The sequence below is a fragment of the Falco peregrinus genome, chromosome Z, assembly GCF_023634155.1.
Source record: "Falco peregrinus isolate bFalPer1 chromosome Z, bFalPer1.pri, whole genome shotgun sequence".
Classification (NCBI taxonomy): domain Eukaryota; kingdom Metazoa; phylum Chordata; class Aves; order Falconiformes; family Falconidae; genus Falco; species Falco peregrinus.
Genome location: NC_073739.1, coordinates 64570103 through 64597820, shown reverse-complemented (window position 1 = coordinate 64597820; position 27718 = coordinate 64570103). Strand labels below are relative to the sequence as shown.

General features: G+C 39.3%; 1 protein-coding gene across 5 annotated transcripts in view; it reads right to left on the bottom strand.

The window, feature by feature from the left end:
* Nucleotides 1–4842: 4842 nt before the first annotated feature.
* Nucleotides 4843–27718, bottom strand: part of PDE4D (phosphodiesterase 4D) — a 621455-nt gene continuing 598579 nt past the window's right edge. For all 5 annotated transcript variants that reach the window (XM_055790457.1, XM_055790458.1, XM_055790460.1 and 2 more), the window contains 9 exons: nt 22169–22262; nt 18486–18658; nt 17423–17521; nt 17171–17335; nt 15342–15441; nt 11430–11584; nt 10818–10940; nt 10191–10373; nt 4843–9614 (listed from right to left, as the gene is read on the bottom strand). In XM_055790457.1, the coding sequence (XP_055646432.1) occupies nt 9204–9614; nt 10191–10373; nt 10818–10940; nt 11430–11584; nt 15342–15441; nt 17171–17335; nt 17423–17521; nt 18486–18658; nt 22169–22262 (1503 nt within the window). In that variant the 3' untranslated portion in view covers nt 4843–9203. The remainder of the gene's footprint in view (nt 9615–10190; nt 10374–10817; nt 10941–11429; nt 11585–15341; nt 15442–17170; nt 17336–17422; nt 17522–18485; nt 18659–22168; nt 22263–27718) is intronic.

Below are 27718 nucleotides of genomic sequence, written 5' to 3'. Positions count from 1 at the left end.
TTCAGCAAAATCGGAGGTGTTACAGAGATACTCTTCTGAAAAAATATGCTAGCCAAAAAAAAAAAAAAAGTCAGGTGACACCTACTATATTCTAAGTATGGTCCTTCTACATACAGACATTAACTTCTTTAATTAAATGGAAGTGTACTGGAGGGCTGCACTCACTGCCCTGCGACTCTCCCCTCTCCACATGGCACCTTGCCCCTTCCTGCCACTGCCTGGTGCTGGGGGGTGGTGAGGCAGAGCCCCCCAGGAGGGCATCTGCCACTCATTTTGTGTTTGGGATGCACCAGAAACCATCATGTCTCTTTGACGAACAGTCCTTGTCAGGGAAATGATACCTCTGGCAAAGCAGCTTTTTCCTCTGGGGTTCAGGGGATGGCTTCTAATTGTAAGCAATGGAGTCCCCATGCTCGCCACCACCAGAAAACACAGCCCATGCACCAACACCAGCTGTCTACACAGCTGTCCTCTAACTTCTGAACCCATGAGCCAAATTTTCCCACATTAAAGGACCACATTTATAATAGTTTCATGAAAATAAACAGCCAGCTGGAGGAGAACAGCCCCACATGTTTATCTACCTGTGCAGGGGCAGGGTCTGCTGGGAGCTTAGGACTTCAGAAAATAAACAACTCACAAAATGTGTGGCTGTATTACGGCAAGTGTTCTCCCACTGAGGAGTCCCTGGGAGTGTGTCAGGTGGGATGCCATCATGCCACACATTGCCATGTAGCCCAACAGAGTGCTCTGGCACATCTCTGGACAAACTGACAAACTGTGCTCTCCTACTAGCCAGGCAGAGTTTCCTCCCGTGCAAGTGGTACAGTGCTCCCTCCTGCAGGGACTTTGGTACGGTGTCATTCAGAGAGCGAGTAACCAGGGAAGGGGCTAGGCTACCCTCCAGCTGGTGTTGATGGGAGCATCTAAGCACTAAGCGCAGGAGGGAGGCTTTGCAGCCTTGTATAAGAGATGTAACTGCCCACCTTAGGGATAAGGGAAGAGTGGCGTGTGAAGCATAAGCTCCAGAAGCTGGTGAGGCCATCAAGTGCAAAGTCATTTCATGTATGTGGAAGTGAAAGACACATATGAAAACACACACACACACACACATACATCTGTGTACACAGCTTACTCATGCTGCGAGAGCAGAGAGCAGCAGCCTGGCTCCATGAACTGCACCCAATCCCATCCTGTGGCAGAGGTGTCTTCTCCCCTGGCAGTATGCAGCCATAGACCAACACAGTGGACCAGCCCTGTCAAACTCAGTTACCTGGAGGCGAAGGCAACCCAAACCAAACATAATTTTGGGTAAGAGGAAGAAGCAGACTAGCCCATTCCTTTTGGATGCCCTCACCCCACTGGCAGCCTGGCTGTGCAGCTTAAAAAAATGAGGGGAGGCACACATGCCACTGTCTCAGTTCAGCTGAGGAAAACAGGGCCAAGCTGTGCTGCTAACACAGGGTGATTCACAACCCTTGCTGTGAACAGCACAATGCAATGGTCGGAGTGCTGCAGCCCATCTCCCCTCCCTACATGCTCATAAGACCAGGACTCCACACTGGCATTAGGAGGGACGTGATTGCCATCACCCCTAAATCCAGCGGTGTCGTTTCCCTCCTACAAGCATGTGGGGAAGGAGCTGAACAACACAGAAGGTTAAATGAGGATATCAGCTGACCGGAGTCAGCTGTTACAAGTAGAGACAGAAAGCTTTTTGCATGCAAAAAAAGTACTTTTCTATTTTGCAATAAATAGCTCTACTGCTTTATGGTTTGAAAAGCACTGTAACAGAAAAAGCCCTTCCAAACAGAACTTCCCTCTCCTTCATCCCATGCCCTCGTCCCATCATTGCCACAAAAGACCAGCACATTCTTAGGCAAAGCTACACCAAAGTGAATTGCACATATTAAATACTCTTAAGGGTAGGACCTGTGGCACTAAGCAGTGTGTGTGGCTCCCAGCACTCACAGCAGCACATCGCTCAGTTCTAACAGTCACAGTTCCCCAGGTCCCGGTCCCCAGTGAGGTACCAACAAGCACGAACAGTGAATTAAAACAGCTGATGCAGCTGCTCCATCCAGGAGCCTGAATTTGTCACATCAGCTTAAAATGATTTGGCTCCTTTGCCAACAGATGGTTTTGCCTGCTACACGAAACAGTGGACTGAGGGACTATCATGTTTCTGTCCCCACATGACCAAATCATATCTTAACCTTCTCTTGAGTAAGATAAATAGGTCATACTTCTAGAAACCTACTAGACAGCAAGATTCCAGGTTGGTAACTTATTTTTTCATTGCATTTTTTTGCTTCCGCACAAACTGCTTCTGCAAGTATCGCTACCAAACCCGAACACCGTGATTCCAGTAACACCCTTACCAATACTGAAGGTTGTTTAAATAGTCTCCCATTTACTGCTTCTCAAGATTATTTTTTTGGTTTTAGTGCCTTACAGGCACAGCTTTGTAAGGGACATTTATCTGCAGCTGCCATCAACACAGGATCATCTCACACACACTATCACTGATTCCTTGATACGTCTCTCACCTGGTAAATGTGTTTAACTGACGCTGTCTAGCCCCATGTAATGACGGCTCATACGCATTTGCTGTAACACATGCCAACTGTACTTTGATTACTATGTGTGGCATAATTTGCATTTTCTTTTCCAGCCTTCTTCAGACAAACAATGGGCTCCACTGCATAACAGAGATGCTGATGTTGTAGGTCTCTGAACTCCATGGGTGCTGGAGGAGGACAGTAAGGGCAGGCAGGAGCGAGAAGTTCAGCATTTGGAGGTAGCCATGCGATGTGACCGCTGAGTTTCTGTTCTGCAATTGCTGCCTGCACAGGTCATCAGCACTAGACAGTTAATGCTACCTGGGGCCACACGTCCTGTGCCTTCCCCCTCTCGCTCTCACTAAGGGCTGTTTACCCAGATGAGATGTTGTCATTCTCCTCCTCCCATGCTAAGGACTTGTTTGGCGGAAATAGTCATCCCACATTTTTAGTCTTTAAAACTGTGCTAAACTCTGCATTGTATCAAACAATTTTTTACTTTCTCAATGTCCATCTTGAATACATAGCTACTTCTTACGACCAGAGTAACAAGGACCTCAAAATATTTGTTTTGTAAGAAGGAAAAAAAACCCCACAGCTTTGTAGCTGGGGAACTGAGACAGACTCAAAATCAAACTGTGTTCTTCTAATGTCTATATCCAAGCCACGGGACTGCCTTTGATGAGATCAGATTATTTTAGCTGGAGGGTATTTCTCCCTGCCCAGGTTTTGCTCCCAGTAAGATGCTCTGATTGTGGTTTGGACTTCCTATCCTGCTTTGAGTTGTAGATCCCTCAACCAGCTTGACAGGAGGAAGCTGGAGATTTTCTTTACGCTGCAGGCTAAATTAAACTGAATTAAGTAAAGGCTTTTATAACATCTTTGAACTTCTGTGTTTTGGTTTTTTTGGTCCGTGTCCCCATCGTCCCCCTGTTGCTGCTCTGCCCCCCCCCCCCCCCCCCCCCCCATCCCCTTCCCAAGTTAAGAAAATTATTCACAGCTGGTGGAGAAACTGGGCTGGTCATTCCAGTAAACACTGTGTGCTAGCAGGTGTGACTTTTGTTTTTAATACAGCAGCGCTATCAAGGAAATGAAGCTGCAGCTATTCAGACTATTTGTCTCATTAGGAAAGAGAGGACCCATTTGTTCAAAAATACATTCAACTCCTACAGCAGCAGCTGGCTGCAGTGAAAGAGGAGATCCATTTTGGTTTTGCTCTGAAACTTGCCTATTCTGACACATTATTGCCATGCACAGGGACTGACAAAGCACTGCCAGAGGACGTAGGCAGCGGTGGGATAATCCTGCCAGCTTCAGGCTCACCAGGTCCACATCTGCAGTACCTGAGCTACTTACTCAAAAAGTTTTAGTATTGTCAACAAGAATTTGGGACTACTGCTTCCCTTCATAATAGCCATGATGTATGCAAACTTTTTCCCATTAGGGCCACTTGGAACTTGTGAGGATCAGCCTGCCAGGAGCAACAGGCACTAACTGGTTTAGCTGCCCTGCCTGTGCTCAGTGCAGCATCCTTCATGTCCCCAGCACAGCACTTGGTAGCCTCTTCTGCCACCAAGGTATGGTTAAAAAGGAGTCCTAAGGATTCTTCTCCTTGCAAACTAACCTCAAACCCAAAGAAGGATCCAAGAGACTTAAAGAAAAAAATGACAGAATTTCTTCGTATTCAATTAGAAACTATTTTCAGTTAAGCAAACCCACCCAGACAACAAAATCCTCATGCTGATCAAGGAGGTGTGCGTGAAAGCCACTTCAACAGCTGGTCCTGCATTAAGATCACATTTTCTCTTCAAGACAACAGCTGGTGTTTAAAAAACCAACTTCATCGCCCATTTAGAGCTGAGATTGTCTGGTCAATATTTACCTATGGTATTCTTTTCCTTTTTTCTTTGTAGTACCCTAGCATATTGCTCTTCTAAGCAATGTTGGCTCTGGTTTCCTTAAAGCTGAAGTTTCATTTTCTCAGGACAGGCTGCTTTTGCCACTGAAACCAATGGTAGAATTTCCTGGAAACTGAGATTGAACGCCTTTCTGTGTAACTGTATAACACCTTTGTGGATTGGACTTCTTTATGAAATACCACATTTCAATGACTTTTCTGATTTGCCTCCACATTTATTTTCTATTATCTATGCAAAACAGTACGATGACAGAAATACAGGAATCAAATTATTCTGGAAATATGCTTTCTCTTAAGATGTCACAACTATGGGATGTATGTAAAAAAAAAATTAACTTGCAAAAGAAAATCAAATACAGTAACTAGGCAGAACCAACCCATGCTTTTATTTCCATTGCATATAAAATTTCATATGAAGGTATTGATGTACAGTACTATCCCATAGGCTGTAAGAGAGGCTAAGAAACAAGTGAAAGATAGTCATGTGCAATGATCACACAAGTTGCCACTCTCAAGACACACCCAAAGGAAAAATCAAATTAGAACAGTAACAAAAAAAAAATGTTCAGGATTTCTGTTGTTATAGTGTCCCTTTTATACCGTTTTAAACAAAAGCAATCAATTTCCTTTGGGCCAGGGCTGCTAAAATCTACAGTTTGTGTCAAAAAGAAGGCTCTGTTTTTCCTTGAAACTGAATCTCTCCTTTCACCAAGTTGTCGCGTTGCTACAAGGGCTGGGCATCACCGGAATGGAGGAGAGGTATTTACCTTGCTCTGGCAAGTACACTGATATTAGCTCTTAAGTGCTCTTGAGCATTGTGACAAGTCAAACAGCAAGGGATGCTCAGTCCAACCTGCAAACCTAGTACTAGTGTTTTTGAAAGATCTAAAGGTAGGTTTACCGCTCTCCTGTAGATCTAGTGCATTATGCTATACACAGCTGTACAACCTCTTAGATACATCTATATAAAATAAAACTTTGTCTGCTTACAACACTAATAATGGTGTTGGAAAGCATTTCCAAGATTGAAGTTGTCTTTTATCCTATTCCATGGATTTTGCTTATATAGTGATAATCTGTGCCACTAAATAAAGAATGGATATTGCAGATGATTGTAAAAGTGTATGAGTTATACCTTTTTAATTCTAATGGTTCCATTTCCCAATACGCATTAAAATCAAATGTTTATTACAGATGCTTTCCAAAGCTGTTTCAGTGCAATTCAGTACTGGAATACAGCTCGCTGCTTTTTTTTTTTTTTTTTTTTTTTTTTAAATGAGCAAAAAATGGCTGCAATAATCCCTGATGAAAGCCTGCAAGAAGATAATCAGAGACACAGTACTGTTATACTGCCAGAAGTCTGGAAAAGCTTGAACTTCCACTAGAATCATGAATGAAAGCTCATTGAAGTATCATGCATATTAGCTCATATGAGTAACCCCATCAGTTAGTAACTAAAAATATGGTAGAAATGCCCAGCCCTATCCCCACAGCCACCTTACTTTCAAATGCAGCAAAACAGAAGAAAATATTGTTTAAAGTTAAGGCACAGCCCTGGGACCAAAGACCTGCAGCTTTTTTATTGATATATCTTTATGTATTTTATACTTTTCTTGAATCTTTCATAAACAAGCTCTAAGGTGACATTGAATATATTACAGGAGAAAAAAATGTACAAGGAATATGTATACACAATAATCATTCTCTCACCAAGAGTTTCCAAATATAGCAACACCACCCTGACAAGGGTGATGTTATAAGAACTGATAATTTACAATTAACATTACAGTATGTACATTACAATAAATACATGGTTGTAAACAGAGACAAACAAGACTGTATTACAGGTAAGGTCATTTGGTGAGAAAAATGCATGGCACAAATAAATAATGCGTTTGAAAAGAATTGTCAAAGCTTTCCGTAAAATCAATTTCATTCAAGTTTTTTGAACTTCTGAATGCTATTCGCTCTACCTATATTCTTTCATTATCATTTTTTAATGACACAAAACAATTTAAGAATTCAAATACAGCATTATCGAGCACAGTAACTTGCAAGCTAAAGTGTACTGTTACAAGCAAGGTGAATTTTCTTCCCCCCCGCCCGCTCAATCCCCATTCACTGCATTTTTTTATGGCAAAAATACTCAGAACACATAAAGCCACTTGTAAATTGTATTGTTTTACAGCAGTGTACAATGCTAAAAACACACTTTGGCAAAAGAGGAAAAAAAGATTGTACAGTGCATTATATCCCCAGCTCTAAGAAATGATAAAGTTTTCTATTATTTGATTGTCCACATGTATGGGTGTGTATTTCACACTACGGTGTTATTCTCTTCATTTACTTTCCATTAGTGCAGATACAAAACCTCTTCAGGTCCCCATTGGTTCTTTTGGAATTTATATTGCTTGTCCATTATTAAGGTTCCAGGCACTCTTGGGGATTGAAAGGATTTTTAGATGGATCAGGTTCAGGAAGAAATTAAGAACAAAACCAAACAACAAATAAACAAACAAACAAAAAGTCAAAACCTGAAAAAAAAAACCAAACCCCATGAGTTCTCTTCATTCTCGTTCCTCCTCCAGCACCTTGTGTGCTAAGGCGCTGTGAGGGCTAAAGGTAGAGAAAACTATGACCTGGATACAGAAGAATGCAAAATGCATTTAAACACTGAATTCTTATCCAAACATTTTAGAACATGTTTTTATTCTAGATCTCAGATGCTTAAAAACACCCCTGTATTCATACCTGCAAATTTACTAAAAAATTAATCCAAAGCAGAAATAATGGCTGCTGCTATCTTCCTTTGTTAAGAAATCATCTTGATTCTGTCATTTTACCAGAATTTTACAGAGTGGGAGTCTGCTAGCTTCCCTAGACAACTATCCCCCATCTTCTACACTCAAACCTACAATTTTAAAGAAGAATGAAGTGGAGGAAATAAGGTTCCTTCTTCTTTCATGTGACCAATCTTAGGACCGGAAAATGACAAATACCTACTCCTACCTCCCTTTAACTTTCCAAGTTAAGTTTCCAAAAGCTTTCAGGACCAAATTTCCTCAGCACAAGCTGGATAAAGGATGAAAACATCTGAGATTGAAATAATGTGGAATAAACTACAACTCTCATGATGCATTGCTCATTTACTTAAAAACACAAGAAGACAAGACTGACCTAGCTCCTCTTGCAACAAAGACATGAACAAATAATGCTAATAATTATTTTTATGTTGTATACATCTATTAGCAAATGGCTTAACTAGATAGCTTACAGATAAAAAGTTAAGAAAGCCAAAATTGGAAATATTACGCTAATGCTTCTGTTGCCAGAACAAATATTCCATATTAGCCTGTTCTGATTTAGGAGTCCACAGCACCAAGCCAAAAATGGTCTGGAAACCGTGTTTCAGAGGGACAAATTTTTAGTATAGCAGAAAAGCTGCTTTTGTATTAAGATGACAATTCACCACCTTCCTTATGGGCTCTAGTCCTGCAAATCCCAGTTTGCTTCACTGAGACCACTTCTTGTAGTAAGACAGAATGAGCAGGATCAGGCCACTACGGGGGCAAAAGCACAACACAAGTTCCTCTGATGCGTTTAGGAAAACTGTAAAAAAAACCAAAGAAACAAAAAAGCTATCATACTGAAAAAGTTTTATGTAACATAAAAAGATATTCATGGAACTCACTAATATATAAAATAGACGTTTGCAGTTTGATACTACCATGAGATTCTAAGGTGCAAAAAACAGAATGAAAGGAAAAAACCCTAGAAGTTTTATCCAGTGTAGCACAGATTTGTACTGAAATCTTGCAAGTTATTCTTTGGGAGAGAAAAAAAAAAAAAAAAAAAAAAAAAGAGTAGCAGATGAAGTCTAAAAGCGGTTTTCTTCAAATATTATAGCTCAGTACATTTAATATTCAAAGTAAGCTCTACAAAAGATCTCTCTTTTACATACTATACAAAATGCAGAGGTTAGTGCAACCCACTGGGTTACACTTTTTTCAATCACGTATCAGGAAGACTTGAAATTAGAAAATTATGCTGTTTCTACAGCTCATCTTCCTATTGGTAACAGAATCATATTGTGTCCCACCATTTACATGCATTTGATTTCCAGTAGGAACCTGTTTATTTTCTATCTGTTTCCTCTCAAGATGAACATTATCCAATGCTTTGTGAAAATACAATGCTTGTGAAATACAATGAATTCAAAAACTATCAAAGCATACCAGCATTTGGTTGGCAGGTGGTACTCCTCTGAAAACATATGCTTTATTTAATCAAATCTGCCAAATGGAAAGCTTATTGAAATGTAGTTTATGGGTGTTCTTCCCCCTGCTTTCTGATTCCATGGAGGTGAAAATTCTGGCTACAATATTCCTGAGTGCCAAACTGAGTCATCAACGACAGTTTTTATCAACAAACGGCCTGGCAGATGACAATGAGTTGTGACCATGGTTGAAGCATATGACATATCCTTTGGCAACCATTACTTAACTACAAAAAATGAAAACCAAAAGCAAACAAAAAACCCCCAAAACAAAAGAAAACCAACAAAAAACCAAAACAAAAAACAACAAAAAAACCGCAAAACAAATACAAAAAAATCCCAAAACCAACATTAAAAAACAAACAAAAAAACAAAACCCAAAACCAAACAAACAGAAAGAGGAAAGGAAAGGGAGAGGGCAAGAGAGCAAAAGACTGCGTCTTGGTTGTTACGTGTGAGGAGAATGGTCTTCTACCACACAAGGTTCTGTGTGGTTCTCCTCCTCTTCTACTTCTTCCCCTACTTGCTCATCAAGAGGAATTTCAGTGGATTCTGAATCCTGGGTGCAAAGTGTCTTTGAGTCACTGCAGCTGGTGTCTTCTTCTACTTGACTTCCACTGTCCTTTTCAGTGTCTGACTCACCATCTTCCTCCAGTGTTAGTTCAAACTGGAATTTTTCAGTTTGGCCCTGCCTACCCTCTTCCTGGCCATCAGGTGCAGGAGAGGGACTTTGAGGGATTGTGCTCTGGTACCATTCTCTATTGTCCTCCAGTGTATCTAAGATGTCCTGGGCATCTGGGTGAACAAGATCTGCCCACGTCTCCCACAAAGGATGAACAATGTAGTCTATAAAACCCACCTGTTTCAAATACAAAATTAGTATGACCTCTTATTCAACAGAAATAAACAACTATGCCTGTAAGTCATGCAAAGTACGAGAAATATAACACTAGTATGAGATACTAGATGTATTACCCTTAAACGTGGCTGAAAGGAAATGATGCTGTTTTATGTAGTAAATAGGGTCTTTTACATTTCAAAAGTCTGATTCAGGATATTGGGTAAGGACTTGGAAAGGATTTTTTTCAAATGAACTGTTCAAATCAGCATTACAAACAACTCTACTGCACCCAGTGAGCCTAACAGCTGCTTTATATCTAATTCTGCTTTTGAAAGAAACCCTAATGGGCAGCTGTACCATACTCTCTTTTGACACGTATGCTACATTGCAGGTCACAACAGCAATGGAATCTCTTCAGCAAACACTGCCACGCACCATGTTTTCACAGTAAAAATCTCAGCTCCCCTCACTTGCTACTCAGGAGCTGAATTAATTAATGGTGCATTCAGAAATGAATCTAAACAGGGTTGTGGACCATCCTTTTCTGTTAACGTGCGATACCGTGTTATTTAACTATCGACTAAAATTAATTACCTGTGATTTTTCTACAGATGCATTGTGCTTGTCACACATGGGACTTATCTCCATTCCCCTTTCTCTTTCCCGATCTCCCTGACGGAAAAATTCCTCCATTATTCTGTCTGTCCACTGACGGTAGAGATGAAGTGGCTTGGTTGGATTGCTTAGATCTGCACAGTGCACCATATTCTGAAGAACCTAAAATAAATTGAACAGCTGCTGTGTTATTGCACTGCAGAAAACCAGCTCATTTTCCATTCACACTTTTGGTCACTGTGAAACAGAATCTTGAAAATACATGTAATGCAAGATTTATTCTAAACAGCAAAAAAACTTTATGTGCTTGGGTGTTTTTCACACTTCCAGTAATAGCCATGAATTACCTTGCTTCTGCTGCTTCTGCCTGCATAAGGGACAGAAAATCCTTGAGAGGAAGACCAATTAAGTGCTGATACTGTGAAGGAAAGGCCAAAGCCTCATTTAGTGCCAAAGTACTCTAGCACCTCATCACTCTCTGAAAGACACTCAGTACCTAACAGAGTACATGGTGTAAGGATGGACAGTCAATTAACCCAAGCTGGAGAATGGGTAGGCCAACGTTATTAAGGATGCAAGTGACAATTCGCAGATGAATTTTCTTACCTGAATCCGGTCTGAATAGTTATCAAGAAGTAGGACACCAGAACTGGTCACTTTTTTGGTTTCTACCATGGTTTTTAAATCAGCCAATAGATTCATATGCTTAGACATGTCTGTTGCAAGTACCTTGAAACAAACAAACGAACAGAAAGTATTATGTAAATTATTCTACTGGTTTTATAAAAAAACCTCTGAATACATAAAAAGTTCTGGGGGGAACCCATAACTCCTGTGTCTGAATACACTATAAAAGTCTGAGTCCTGTATATCATTAGTGTCCAAAATAGTAAGTTTTCATTTCGGTTACTTTAAGAATATAACAGATTGATTGTTCAGAATTATCTGATCAGCTTGAATTCATCATCAATTTGATAGCACATTTCTAAGTGTGATGGTGAAATGGCATATGTGTCAGTAAGAAAACAGCTTGAAGCAGGATTGTATACCTTCTAAAAAAAGTATAGATGGTTATTGAAACTGATTCATGTTTGGATATGACACAATAGAACTTCATTGGTTATGGGTCTAGAGACAAGTAATTTATCACAAAATGCTTTGGGCTTTATTATTCAATTTGCTAGCGCTATGAAAGAGGGATTCTCAAGCATAACTCACAATGTCAATGACCATTTTCCTCAATGACTGCCTCTGTTTTTTGGTCAGATTCTGGAAAATGTCACAATTTTCTTCCTGCAGCAGCTTGAAGCCCACAGCTAAGTGATGATTCTCCAGTACTGATGAGTCATTGTACATCAAGGCAAGTTCAGAATCTGCAATTACAATTGCAGGGCAGAACGTTAAAGGCGGTGCTTCTACCAAATCCTTTGAGATTTTTCAAATTTATTACATCTATAACAAGATTTACAGAAGAACTTTTAGAAAGTTCATGTAGTTCACACAGTATCAAAAGTTACAGAATTAATGACTGAACATTTTAACAAATCAAGGCAAGGTATGTTGAGGAAAATAAAGAAAACAGTTTGCAGTGAAGCATGTACACATGCCTGAAGTGGCGAGTTAGAAAAAATACAAGGAAGGTATTTTTCAGAATACATTTTCATATCTGCATGAGGTCACATGGGAAATTTTATCTGCATAAACACACCTAAACAAAAACACTCTGACGTTTTCTCTTCTCATGTCTCTCTCCTCCAGAACTACTAAAATTCCATTGTTTAAACCGAGTTGCAGCTGTCCAGCACTCAGACCTGGGCTATGTGTTCACAGCTGAGGCTCTGCTGCAGGTCAGGCAGAGAGCACTCTGCTTTCACACCGTGCCCTTCGGCAGCTAGCTAAGGCACTCGGGTGCCTTGCCAGTTAGGGCCACGGGTCATTAGTCCATGACAATTGGATATTTTGAGAGAAGGCTGGTAGGATGGGAACAGTTACACTTCTGGTCTTTTTCTTGGAAGGTCATCATGTGGCTTGAAAATACAAGCAGTGGCCTTGCCTCCTGCCTCGCGCTTGAGCGTGGTCAGTGCCTGACGCTGTAGTGCTGCCTCTCCGACAGAAGCATTCTGAACTCTCACTGCAGATGGCTGTGAGAACAACATGCACCTTCCCAGCAATGCCTATGCTAAGGCACACAGGCAAGGCCTGCATCTCTCTGCTCAGACCTACTGAACAGCCAGCTCCGACAAATAAAGCAGTTATGACAACTTTCTGCACAGCTTTAGCTTTTATGGGGGATATGGCACAGTCAGTTTGTGTATGTTTTAAGGCACAGCTTGCAAATGAGTCTGTCATAAAAAACCAAATACTTTTTATGCAACCGCACTTGTCATGTGTGATATTAACTTCTATTTATTACAGCTGTTCTATCCTAAATCTAACAGTACGTCAGTCTATTATATTCTTTGTCTACTCTTCTTTTATAGCTGCTTTGTTTTAAAATTCCGCTGACTCAATGGGGTGCCTATAAAACCTCTGCTTTTCAGACTTCGTTAGTCTCATTATTCATTCTCCTGCTGTCTTCCTCTCCTGTTTTGAATGCATCAATCTTTTGAATCGGAAAACCCTTCCTCTACCTCTCCGTATCCTGATTGCAGCAAAATTGTAACAGCAAAAAGGAAAAAGAAAGCAAGTTCGTCAACTGATCTCTCTTTCATCTTTCACTGACCATTTACAAAACTTGCCTAACTGTTATTTTTCTTACAAAGACAGGCACTAGTTTATTTCCCTCTCAAACAGCCTTCTGGTGAGCCTCAACTGCAAAACACTCAACATTGCCAAAATACTTTGGAAGGGCCGGAGCTACAGACAGAGCTAGAATGTGCTCAACTTTGTAACGGAGGTGGAATGGAATTAAGTTCCCACTTAGTAATCTCTGTAACACATTACAAGCTTCAAGAGTATTTGTCTGTAAGGACAGAGTTACACTGATCAAATAAGCATCTCCTCTGATGCTAACACAATCCATATTCGTTTGTTCTTTAATAGCATTAAAAAGGGATCAGATTTTTAGACCACTGTGTAATAGACTTTAAATCCTTAAATAGGGAAATAATATTCAGAAATATCCCATGCAAATAGTTATAAAGAATAAGCTGGAATACGTCAAATAACTACATACTTACAGTAACTGTAAGTCTATTATGCTGGTTTAAAATGTATTGTTCTACTTTTTAGTGAAATGCTAATACATTGTAAGGTTCACCGGAAAACCAGACAAGGTGGAAACAAAAGATCTTCTAGAGGTTACGAAAATGTAGCAGCCCTAAATTAGATGGTCTTTGTCTCTTGTCTCTGTCCCTATAGTTTCTTCCTTGTACACAGAGTAACTCAAAAGAGATAAAATCACTTTGCCTCTTTCAGCTTGCCAACAGCAGTTCCAGTTAGTGATATTACTTGATTAAGACAGAAGCCTTCTCTATCAAAAGCTGAACTGAGAAAAACAAGATGTTTCTTCCAAACCACTCAACAAACAGCATCAGAATCACTCCTAACTGAGCTGAATTTCAACTGTCTGCCTAAGAGTGAAAGCTTTATGCATCGCTACTGATCCCTTCAACTAGTCAGCCATCCTGCTTAAATCTCAACAACTTGATGGTTTCCCCATACCACCTCAGAGACATCTGTGTATTCTGGTACTCAGTTCTGACTAAACAAACAAATAAAAGCTTTACTTACATATGCCCACTCTACGAGTTTAGGTATTATCCAGTTTGTGCACAAAGCTTGATTCACTCTCTTCCTATACCATGCTGCTGAATTGTATAGTTTACCAATAATACACCAGAAATCTGGAGTCAATCCTAATCCTCCTCCATGGAGATGAGTCATCAAATTTAGTTTCACTATAGGGTGGCCTTCAGGCCATTAAGACAAATAAAATTAGATGCAGGCTAAACTGGAGTGGAGGTCTTATTTGAACATACAGCACCAATGACTCAGAAGAGCTCCCTTCTTCAAACTGTATCACTGATTTGGGGTCATGTTATTTTAGCACCAGTGCAATAGATTCACCCCAGTACAGGAATGACAGTATCTGTAAGTATGCAACCAGATCGCTCAAATGCAAAAATACACAAATGTTTCCGTTTCTGTAGCTTTTTCTTCTGAAGTGTTTGGATTATTAGAAGTACTTCAACTTTTGTACTTCTGGGTCAGTTTATCGTAAAAGGAGAAGTTGTCATACAGCAACAGAAGTAACACTGCATGATGGAACTTGCACTGACCTACAACGTGCTCCTCGTAAGAGTAGCATACACCACTGAAATCAAAGCAGGTCACACTGAGGCAACAAATCATTCAGCAAATGTGTCATGATCAGGTTCAAAGAAGCTAACACTATTTTTCTTCTTGTAGAAGAGGTTCATGAAATGCTGCAGAGAACAGCCTTGAGGAACACAGAACAAGTACAGTGGGTTTCAAACTGGGAGACGACATTAGGGTCACATTTCATTACGACTTTTTTCCTCCACACCTGGAGTGCCAGCAAGAGACTCAACAACAACAACAATAAATTGCCATATGCTGCAGGGACAGGCTGAGAAACTTAGTCTGCGTAGCATGAGTATGCAGAGGTCAGAAACCAAGAACAGCAGCTAGGGAGAGACAGAGGCGGGGGCCTGCCAGTTTGTTTGCCAGAAAGAAACTTGTTTCCTGAATTTCTTAAAAATGTATGGCTATTCTTGGTCGTATCATATGCTTCCAATATAAACCCATCACCTGTTGTCTTCCTTTTCTTGATTTTTATTTAATCTTCCTTTATTTCTCTCCTGCAATGTTATTTATTTAATGTGTACCCACTCATTTCCAGGAGAGACAACATCCTATTGGATGAAAGTGTTGAAACAGTGCCAGGTTTACAGTTAATGTCTTAGTACTTCTTGCTAGACAGTACTACATAAATTACTTCTAAAGTTACAAGAAATGCAAAATAATACCCAGTTTAAAATACAAACACCTCTCTATTTACTAAGAAAAATCACAGAGAGAATAGAACAAGGAATGAACTATGTATTCTTCAGGTGCTATGAGCAGATCTTGCAGCAAATTTTTGAGAAAACCACTGAATAAACTTACTTGTGTTGATAAGAAACTGGTTTGAAACCCCAGGATGATCTACATCATGTATTGCACTGGCAAAAATTGCTGCAAGAATCTCCAAATCTGTGAACACTGCCTAGAAAATCATGAAACAGAAATGACAATCACTAATCAATGAAAAAGTGCTTTCAATAAAAAGGACTCTACTTGAATCTAGGTCTGAACAAGCAAAATACATTTGAAATGTATCACAGATCTCAAGAAATTTTACACATAGGCTATCACAACCTTTTGTAAAATTGTCAATTATGTAAAATTTCACAAATATTTCAAGCTTGGCCAAAGTCAAAGATCCATACTTCATACCAACAACACCACTAGATTCCATAACTGAAGTTTTTTCAGCTTCTCTGTAAATAAATCCACATTTATTACATCACTAAGTACAGATTAGACCATTAAGTACAGGTTTCTAATTTATAGTACAAATTGAAATTAAAAATTTCAGCCTGACTCCTACATATTGTCTTATACTTGAAAGACAAACATCTTCTGTAATTATGTTAAAGTCAATGGTGAAAGATCACAAGGCATCTTACTTAACATTTACTGATTTTTCTCTGTATGACATTATTAGGAAGATAGGAAGAGAGGACTGCAACGGAGCTGGCATGTCACTGAACCCAGTCACCTGCTGTCACAAGCACCCAGTAATTGTTTTCGTAATGATCAGTCAGCAGTGGCACTGGGCAGACATCACTGTTTTACGGGCTAAAGCTCTGCCAAGAACAAGGCCATGAAAAACAGCTGATCTGGAAAAAAAACCCCACCCAAATGCTACTGACGACCAGTTCAGCTGTTTGGTGAAGCCAGTGGTGATTTAATAACATAATCTGATCTTTCTTCTTGAGATAGAAAAAAGCTTTCCCAAGATAATTCCTGAGTCTTTGGGGATGGAGACCTGTGAACAGTCTTAAGGTCCACTTATAACCCTCTCTTTAAGAGGAAGGTAAAGCAGAAGCATTCAGTAACATGAAAGATTGGTCATTATAAGAGTCAAAATGCAGGCCTTCTTGAAAGTTAGGGCAAATCCTTTTGAACTACTAAGATTTCAACTGCTTGCTTTATCTGCCTTTTTCTAACAATTTACTGGGATAGGTCAATGTTTGCTATACTAAGACCTGAATTGTGCTTAAGAAAGGGAAAGTAAACTACGTCTTTCTTCAGCTGCCTTCTACTTCAGAGATTTAAACACTTTTGAGACAATAATTCCTCAGAAAAGAATATATGAGATGGTTTTTTTTTCCAGTTTTTAAGTATTTATAATTTTTTAAAAAAAATAGAAAAGAGATACAGTCCAGTGAAAATTTGGTACACGTTCCACTCTGTCTGAGAAACAAACACAAAAATAGCCCTTCAGGACCATAATAAATATGCTCAAGGTAAAAACCCAAAAAAACAAAAGGCCCTGCTGAGGTAATCCCATTTTATCACTATCTTTCCTTAGCAATTCCACTAATTGTGATTAGTGAGAATCCCACAGGGGAAATAATGAGTGATCAAGATGCAGTATTAATAATGGGATGGTGGAAACGAGTTATGCATTGTGTTACAATGGAAAAGGTTATGACAACACAAATCTGCATGATTTTAAAGAAAAAGATGTGACATTTTCTGCACAGTATTTACAGGTATATAAGCTTTGATCCTCACAAAATACCTTTAGAAGAGCAGAATTCATGAAAGAAATGTTAAGATTTCTTTCAAAGATACTACAGAAAACTAAGACCTTTAATATTTAGTTTAGAAGAGTCTTAGTATGCCCCTTGTTCTCATGCCTCTTTCCCACCTCAGTGGTAGTTTACCTCTAATGCTGGGGTTGATAGCAGGACATGGGTTGACTGAACAACATCTGCAGCATGTATGTTATTGTGATATGCCACATCTGCATGGTAATGGTCTTCTAGGGTCATCAAGTAAGTTATTAAAGTATCTACTGGAATCTTAAATATTTTCAACAAGTCCCGTTCCTAGGAAAGGAAAAAAACAATTAAGATTACAAAGCACTAGAAAAATCTGTAAGATAAGCAAAAAGCATCACGGCTGCTGCTACTTGCCTGAAAAATGGTGTACATGATGACAGTCAATGGTCTGTTTCCAGACAACTCTGCTACTCTGAAAACCTGAAGCCCCCATTTGTTCACATCTTCCAGTTCCTAGAGCAGAATCAAGTAACAAACATGTTGGAACCTAACATACAAATTCCAGTGATTTTTGATTGAAAAGCTACAAACAGCAGACTCACGAAGATTCAAACCTTGCCACTGTGAAATTTATATGCTAAACCTCCGGGAGGGGGAAAGCTGCTGCTACTAATCTTGCAATACTGGAATTTGCAGCTACTTACTCTTCAGATTATAATTCACTCGGCAGGAAAGAGTGCCTCTTAAGTGGATTGCCCCCCAGGGAAAAATGCTACAGTATCTTGAACGAGCTGAACCAACAGGCTTTGCTATCTCACTGCCCAGTCACAGCAGAGTTCAGCAAGGAGGATACCTCCAGGGATGCTGCACTTCTGCTGCTCTTTCCCTGGTTCTCAGAAACACTTAAAATAAAGGGGGAGATTCCTAAAAACATAAGGATAGGCATATTTCAAAATGCGAAACGCTAAAATTAAATTAATAAAAACTTTATGCCAGTTTTAGGTTACTGCGAACTAGTTAGCAGCTGTTGCAAAAATCATAGGAAATGATTCAAAACAAAACCACAAGTAATGTACGTAAAAAGATACAGTAAAGACAGGACCTGGAAGCATAGCTCTAATGCTATACACCAGTTGTGCATTTTCAAAAAACAGGGCTGCTATAAATTTCATTCCTGTGACACCATATGATATGTTTACTTTTCATTCTTCAGATATTATTTATGAATAAGCAGATTTATTAGTGCATACACAAATACTAATTTACATTCCATCTCCAGATGTTAACCCTTATGTCCTGATTCTGATTGTACTTGTTATTTTACCACTTCACCAAGTTTGTATTATTTCAAGTGAGATCACCTTTTGGTGCTACAGCTTGAAATCAATGGTTATAAGCAGAGGATGGAATAAAACTGACAAGTCCACCCTCTATCTTAATTCAATGGTTTAAATTCAAGGATTTATATATTCTCCACCTTGGCAAGAACATCCTCTTGGTCTGTTTTAACTCCAAATCTGGGAATACTGGAATTAGTGAGGCTGGAGCTATGCATCAGTTTTTTGACTCCACTGATCTGCGACATTGGCCTCTTCTTTTTCTCTTTCTCCTTTTGCGTTGGAGAAGGGATTTCAACTTCATGTTGTTTGTCTTCAAAAGAATGAAGAAAATATTTTTTAAAGGAATTACAAATATTATAACATTCACTGTTGAGTTGTATCTTATAGATATCGTAATCCTTAACAACACTTTATTATTTTTGTGTTTAGAGATTTTGCAACAGATACTTCATATAAAGAACAGTGAAAACATGAGAAATAAACATAGACCTATACCTCAGTAGAAGCAGACCTCTATTTCAGGAATTGCCTCATTATTTCTGAACCAACTTTGTTTAAAGTGACTTGTGACTGATTGATTTCCACTTCTCCTGCACCCCTAGTACTGTAGATAGGGTCAATCCTTTCATTATAAAAATGTTATTATTACAGCTAAACAGAAATGTAAATTTCCATTTTGCAAGAAAACTTAAAATTTCTTCTTTTCTAGGAAAAACACTCTCCGAAATTGTATTTCAAACCCAATCAAAACGGTGTCTTACGTAAACCTTTACAAAAGGTTTTCAGGACTTGAAGGGCCTAATACTTATGGACTGGTTCTGTTTGTGTTAAGGCTGTAAAAGACAGAAAACCTTTTGCCAGCCACATCTACAACTGCTTCAGATGTAGAGGCAGTTCATACCAGCATGTCTGCACCTCCTAACCAAATACCAACAAAAGGACTGTTTTGCTAATCCAACATTTTGCTGTGGGCTTTTGCCTCCATAGAAGTATCAGTGGCATCATTTCACGTACCTCATCAATTACATGCTAGCAAAACTTTAGACAAGGATTAAGTGGCGAGTATAGTCTATTTAGGCAATGGCCAGCTGAGTGCTGCAGAAACAGTATGGGGGTGTGGAGCACTGCAGGCATCTGTGGTCCCCAAAGAAAACCAGGTTAGTGCAACAAAGGATCTGATGCCAAAACTGCTAGGAATTTGCCTTAATTTTAGTTCTTTTTATTCATACTGTATTTCAAAACAGAGTTTTAATGACTCACTCCAAATTTTCTCTTTGCTGAAATATACCTGCACCTTTTCTAGTCCTCCAGGAATATTCCAGAAAAAACAGGAAAACCCAGAACAGGCATTTTTAAGACAGAGGCCTAGCAAAAACTATGATTTAAAAAAAAAACTTAGAACAAAAGAAATTTAAATAAAGGAAAGAAAATTTGGCCCTTTCAAAACCTATGTCTATTTTTTCCTTCCTGCAGTAGTAATTTTCAATAGACACTAAAACCAGACAAGGGTTGCAAGTCCATTTCTAATTACTAGACTTTTACTGCGTTTGCTTCTACATTTTCTTTCTCTATCCCTTTTTTTTTTTTTTTTTTAATTACCCTTAAGCAGTTGCATTTACTGGACACCTCAAATTCCAAAGAAATCACAGCAAAGAAGAGACCATGAAAGTGTCAAAGTGTTCACCAAGCTTTAGCCTGCGGCACCAAGTTCCCCGATTGCCCCCACCATACTTCACCACTCTCCCTGTACTTTCCGTCAAGAAAGGGGGGAGGCAAAGCGCTGCAGCTCTTGTCTGTTGCAAACCAACAACAGATGAGGAGCAGCGACTCTTGTTCGTGCTTTGATGTTTATAGTTTCGGGCATATGCACAAAGTTTAGACCCATCAAAGGGAGGTTCATAAGCCAAGCTGTCAGACTAACTCAAGTGAAAGTACGTGTCTGTCTGAACAACTTCGGATCTCCAGAGGAATTCTATGGGACTGCCTCTGCTTTGGCAACTATGAGCACACAGGGCAAAGGATCCTGCACCCCTCTAACATCTACAACAAACAGCTCGCCGTTCTGACCCTGGTTGTGCTGTGCTCATTGGCAGATTCTCTTACATTTTCCATTCAAAGGAAAACAGGTTAATGGCACTGCAAAATAAAAACCTTGAGTATTATTATGTTCAATGCATGAGCCTTAATTCTTACACAAATCTGTTGTCATTATGGCTAACTTCAATACATGTCATATTCCTTCTTGGGAAAAATCTTTTCTCTTCTTGGAAAAATAGTCAATTTTATTTTTTCCCAAAAAATAAGAACAGCAAAATCTGTCTTCTCATGACGTGTTCCTGATTTTCAAATGTCAGAAAATCCGTAGATGTTCAGGAGATAGATTATGCATCAAAAAAATTAACTAACTAGACTCACTAAAGTTTTACATGGAAAGTTTTCCCTGTTCACTTTGTTGCTCAGAACCCATATACTTAAGACTGTGTATGATGAAAATACTCTGTTTAAGCAATAATTCTGCAGATGAGTTGTATTCCCAATTTACTCTTCCTGTACTTAAAATTTTAAGTATCCTAGTCTTTCACGCAGCCACAAACCACTACCCACGGCTTAGTAACTTAGAAGTGACTGCCTTTCCAGCTCTCTTTCTGCTCAGGCTGAGGTCTCACGTGAAAGGCTGACATGCATTTCCTTACCCTGTCAAAATGAGCCTTAAGTTTTCAAGTAAGAGCATTCAGAAACTGGTATCTCACTCTTTTCAGCCTAAGTGGGTCACCTTCTCAGGCAACTGCACACTGTGACTTTCAGGGCTCCTAAAGCTGTGCAATATTGCTTCTCCATGACAAAGGCTCGTCCCTTCCTTATTGTCTGAAACCCTACTGTGCCACAGCGCTCAGGCACACAGCTGCCATTGGGGGTAAACTGGACAGACACATTCAGTGATCCGTTCAGGATACGGTGACAAGGAGGATAAAATGTTTATTAAGCACCAGCTATAGTACCTCAAACAAATAAAACAAGATGTATCTTAGCATGTACGATGGGCACTCTTTCAAATACTTATCCTAATTTGGATGTATCCAGCTGTGCCTGTGCTTACAGACACATCTCTATGAACCAATGGTGTTTTGCTCAAAAAATGCTTGAGATTGGTATATTATCTTTATCTTCATGTTCAAAATCAACAGTATGGAACCAAGTTTTACTAATTTCAACCATTTTTAGCAAAAAAAAATAATAATATTTTCTTCTACAAAGCAATAGGGGAGGAACCATACTCTTTGTAATATTGTGTTTGGCTTTTTTTAATGCTCACATCCCCCCATGCCAAGCTCTTGAGCTGCACAAACTCTCCTGGCAGCAGCCTGTTCAGATACTGACTTAGTCATACTCGTCCACCTGCTTATGTGCACACAGAACACCGAAGCATCAGAACTGTGTGCTACAGGATTTTATGAGGTTACTTGTATGTCCAGCACACCAAAACCTCTTAGTGAACTTTTGTAAGGGAAACAGGGTGGAAGAATTCTTTTTAATATACAGTAATTAATTCATTATATATTAATGTCTTAATGCAGTAGCAGTACTGCAGTTGTAACTTTACATGAAAATATGTATTTGAGTATTTATCTGTAATTACACACACAGGGAAACCAAGCACACAAAATAACAGCTGTAAGGAAATTAACACGATCTCTGTGCTCAAACACTGAAAAATGAGATATTAAATGTATAGTCTCTGAAAACAGAAATTCACATGGAAAGATACTTGTTTTTAAGAAAAAACAAAAGAAAAAAAAATTAACTCTTATCACAGTTTTACCTAAGAACGTGTTCGATATGTATTCTGAGACCTGATTGCCCGACCTGCTCATTTCAGATAGGTGGGTTAGCTCCCGGTTGAGCATTCTTTTAAACTGGAAAACAAACAAACAAACAAGTGTAAAGTTAGCAATCAAGATGTATTTTACTTAGGATGAGAAAACATAGACAATTTATAAGTGGGGAAAGGACATGACATTAAGCATATGTAATAAACTAAGATAACTATGAAAGCAAAAATCACAAGTTAACATTGCTCTACCCTACTAACTTACTCACGTGTTAGACAACGTAATTCTTAACCTCCTAAAACACTCCATAGTGATTCAATTACTAAGGCACAGGGTCCTATTAATAACTGAAAACTATAAGACATATGTATACACAGAATTAACTAATGTTATTGTCTTTCCATTGTTTTTAATTTTAATTTGGAAAGAAAAATTATTTACATAGGACTCCTTCTCTACTAGGATTTTTTCAGTATATTTGTAAGTTAATCTATTTGTTCATTTTTTGCAATTAATTTTGTAATATTTCAAGTTCATCTTATCTCTCATCATTGATCTGCTCAAAGATATTTGACAGTACTGCTCAAAACAATCAAAATGTCCTACTGATTCCCTACACACCAATATGAAGAGAGGTAGGTTTTGTCTTCTCTGTCTTAAAATTATTATACTGGATGAGCCCAACGACTTGACCATTCCACAACAGTCAGCAACTGCCAGTATATGTATGAAATGTCAGAGTAGAAAATACCCATCTCTGGTAACACCTTCCTTTTCCCTCCAAGTTGGCATTTCACTCTAGGCACTCTATAGGATAGAAGCAGATATTCACATTTCGCAGAATGTGTAATTAATTAGGTACTCAACATAGAGCCTTTCTTGATTCCTTCCAGACTCCAAGGTTAAATGGTATCTTGGGGCATTGTGTTTGATGGGTTAATTACATAATACAGCTCTAGCTATCTTACCTGCACTTTCATTGACTATAGCTCTGCCTTGGTATTATCAGCAAATAGAAAACAGTAAGGTTTATTAACAATTCAAATAACTCTTGCCAATGTAAATTAGCATCTATCACTACTAAATGTTGCCTCCCACTGTGCTATCCTTTCACTTTCTTGTTAGATTTCTCAGTCATCTTTTAACAAAGCCAAGTGATTTGTGCCATTTTCAGAATCATCTTTCACACTGTTCATCCAGTTACGACTATTTATTACATCAAGCAATGGCTATCTTTAGTATATACCCCTGTAAACATTCCTCTGTGTTGAAAATTGGTCATTTATTCTTCTGTACAAGATACAGCACTACACTGAACATTAACCACCTCCTTTCCATCTCACTGGAATCAAAGCCCTTTCTTCAAAGATGCCTTGCACAGTGAAAGGTGTTATTTTCTTCACAATGTCTCTGTATGTCACCAATTATCGTATTGCTCACAGTGTATCAAATAAAAATTACCATTAGCTACAGCATTTTCCTGCCATCTTGATGTGTGTGCTATGAGCTCACAAAGTTCCTGAGCTACGAAGACTGAATCCTACTTTAGTCCCAAGCAAAGGCTTAGCTTTGATCTCAGATAAGCTGTTCGCTAGTAAGTGCTCAACACATTTCTGAAAGTTGGAACCATACTGCAAATACAGCTACGCATACTATGAACTACAGGGCTATATATTCTGCCTGAAACCAGTATCAATATCTATAGTGAGGTCTGATGTTTGCCACCAACGTCAAATGTTGCAAAAGCAAGTCAAGCTTGCCAAGCAGTAAAGTGACTGGTCCAAAAATCCTAAGAGTATTTTTAAAAGCCTATCTTTAAACTTTCAACACACACTGAAGTCGATCTTGCATGCTTTTTCTTCTGCACACATGAAGGTAAGAAACTGAAATATTTAAGCCAAAAATTGAAGCTGTCATGGAATGGCTTGTCTCCAGATGGTATCCAGAAACTGCACCTTTAAATAAAAGATTGTGTATGGGAATCTTAATAAAATGTCAGAAGTTGACAAACATCGCATTAATTTCCAGGCATGTCATTGGTATATCCACTAGCGCCCAAATATGCTCTCTCCTTAATTTAAATCAGCTAGTTCACCGGCTCTCAACTAAACAGGTTCTCATCTGTCTGTCTTCTCCTAGCAAACCCTTTCAGACGATGCCCAACTTTGCGATGCTGCTTTTGGTGTGGAGCAACACTACTGGGTCATGCTTCACACTTTGGAAAAAGGCCACCTAGCCACCACTGGTACATACTCTTCAGGAAATCTGCTGAAGAGTTTTCCAGCTTTGAAAGGAGAACTAATTGGTGTTTGTTTGCACTATGCTTTTTCTGCAGCCACCTAACACAACAAATAGGAAGGACTTTCTCTTTCTTTCCCCCTCCAAATCACAAATTTAATTGCAGTGAGTAGGTAGGGAGAAGGTTTGTTACTGCACATTGAGAAACACCTTGTGGAACTTAAAGGATCTGTTCTTTAAGAATTTCTTACTAAATATTTATTGTATGGATGTCCACAACAAATGGAAGGTGCATAGCAGTCCTTTCTAATGCCATGTTCCCCACTAGTCTGATGTTAAGCCTTGTCTTCCCACCTCTCATCACCTCGTAAGTCACCAGAACACAAAAGCTCAGCCATCAGCATGAAACGTGCAGAACAGTCTGTGTTGCTGCTGAACACGGGTGTACAGTAAAAAAAGCCCCGCAGCTTGGGCAAGGCCCTCCTGCTAACAGCAAATTCAATGGGAGAAGCCTTTGGCTCTCAGAACCGTAGCAGCATGATTTTACAGAATCATAGAACCACTCAGGTTGGAAAAGACCTTTAAGATCATCAAGTCCAACTGTTGAGCCAGGACTGCCAAGTCCACCACCAAACCACATCCCCATGTACACATCTTTTAAGTACCTTTCAGGGACAGTGGCTCAACCACTTCACCAAAAGGGTTTTCAAGCATTGGAACAGGCTGCCCAGGGAAGAAATTCTTCCCTATACCCCTGGTGCAACGAGGCCATTTTCTCTTGTCCTATCACTTGTTACTTGGGAAAGACACCAACAAACACCTCAACAGAGTGTCCTGCTCAGGTAGCTGGGGAGAGCGAGAAGGCCTTCCCTGTCCTCATACTCTTTCACATGTTGCTGACATCACAGCAACAAAACTTTAATTGATACTCAGTTTGAAGACATCTGGACTAAGCAGGGGTTTAAAGAACTGGTTTGTTCTTCCAATTATATAACAAAGCCTTATGACTGCCATCCACATTGAAGCAGATTAGGTCGAAGATCTTATGCAGACAGCAGTTTCTGAAGCTGAACAATAGTGTTCTTTGAGAACATAAAAAAAAAACCAAGAGATGAACAGTGGTCAAGATGCTCAGATATTTTGTTGATTATACCCTCTTTCGGTTTATCTGTATGTTACTTAATCCTCTGATGTTTAATAACTTGTCCTTTGGGGAAAATAAAAAAATCTTTTTTCTTAAGGAAAAAAAACCCCACAATACAAAACCAAACCAAACCCAAAGCCCCTGCTTCTTCCTGATTTTACCAATTTCTCAAAGATTCCATTTGGGTCCCAAGTGCACCCATAACAGTTGCTACTTCAAAGAGTGTCATCTTTCCACATATTTATACATCTCTGCACAAATACTTTATAATGAAAGCCTGCCTAACTCTCATGTGGCTCCCACAAGATCTTACTGCAAATCAGAGGAGTTTGTTCTATCTGCGAGTTAACACTGTTTCAGTTACCCAGCAGACATCTCTTAAGTGCCTGAAAATTGGCTGGACTATCCATACTCTCATTATTTGTCCTCAGCCAAACAAGATGTGAAACTACCCTGTCACTAATAGTAAATGCTAAAGATAGTATTTTAAGTAAAATAAAAATAATAATAAAAAAATATCTGAATGCCATATACCTGACAGTTGAAGAAAATCAGTCTTAACATCAAAACTGTGGTTACTAATAAACATTTATACCATACACTAGTTTTGATACTGTCAGCTCAGCATGGGGAGGAAGCAGAGGTTTTTGGATGATCTATGCATATATTGTGCTCTCCCTCAGAAAGGAAGATATCCCCATGTTAAGACTAGGCATTGTTAGATTGGAAAAATGACACATATACCCCTTTGGAATAACACAGCCCTTGATTATAGTCTAGGAAATTCCTCCTGGAAATGGACAGGCTATAAAGTATCCGTTAAGCCAATTACACAGTTCTTCACTGCTGAATATGGATGTCATAGCAACATAGCAGTATTGTCTGAAAAAAATACTAAAAATATTTCCTTAAACAGATTTTTTCATTTCATTTGTTTCTATTGATTTTAATGGTTTTACTCTCAGCATGGAGGGTGGGGGAGCAGAGGGGGAACCCACACCACAAACACAGGCACAATATTCAAAGTAACATTAAAAATCTCTCAGAGTGATAAAACTACATGTACACTTTTACCTCCCTTTAGAAACCCAGAAAGTCTGGTAAGAGCTGTAATCCATGAGAATAAAAACGCATACTTTGAGACAGGAACAGTTTCCTCATAGTGATCACCTCCAAAAGACATGTTACAAGTGAGGGACTGAGCCTGGTAGTTCAGGTCCTTCTGGGCTGAAGCACACTGTGTGCATCACTTTGCACATATAATACTGCTGTCAGCCTACGATAAATATACATGGGGGGGTGCAGAAAATATAGGATACTTTCCTGATGTCAGCAAAGGTACATAAAGAATTTAAACTTCTGCAGTAACCATGTTCCTAGATGGCAGCCAGAGCACTGATGCAATTTTGTGAAGACTTTGCATATATAAGAGAAAGAAACTTCCAACTCCAAAGACGTAGTGAAGATCCAACTAGAGTCAATGCATGGCCATGAAAAAGTCTGGGCTGCATGCTTAAAAGAGATATGGGGTTTATTGATAAGATTTTAGAACACTTCACATTTTTTGCATAAAGTTCTTGACTCAGTGACACACTCAGTGACCCAGAGGTTAAGTAAATACGAGCCTGCAGTTAATTGCATTGAGAGAGGCAGCATGCATAACCACTCATGGTGTAGGTGCCTTGTCCTGGTAGGGCCTCTTCCACCCAGGCCTTCTGTCCCTCAACAGGAGATCTGCTGCACCTCAAGGACTGTAAAGAGGCTGCCTCCGCTACGGACTTTGGCACCAGCATGGAAAGTGAAGCTAGGGCTAGAAGGTAGTCCATTGACCAAAAGGCCCTATCCTGCTTGTCCTTCAGTTTGAGTGTTAATCAAGCTCCAAGCCCAATGGAGGCTGGAACCAAAATGCTCAAGAGCACCTGGAACCTTTCATGGCACTAGCTCCCACACCCACACGGCCACAGATCCCAGTTTCAATCCTTCTGGCTGCCTCTTTCTAAGTAACATTTCTAAAAGCTTATGTGAACACAACACATCCATAGAACATTCATTCAATACAGGGAACACTCATCTTACATGACTGTACTTTGTTTCTGAATATCTATCAGTGCTATTTTAAAAAGATGTCTGTAACACACAAAAAAAAAGAATAAATGAT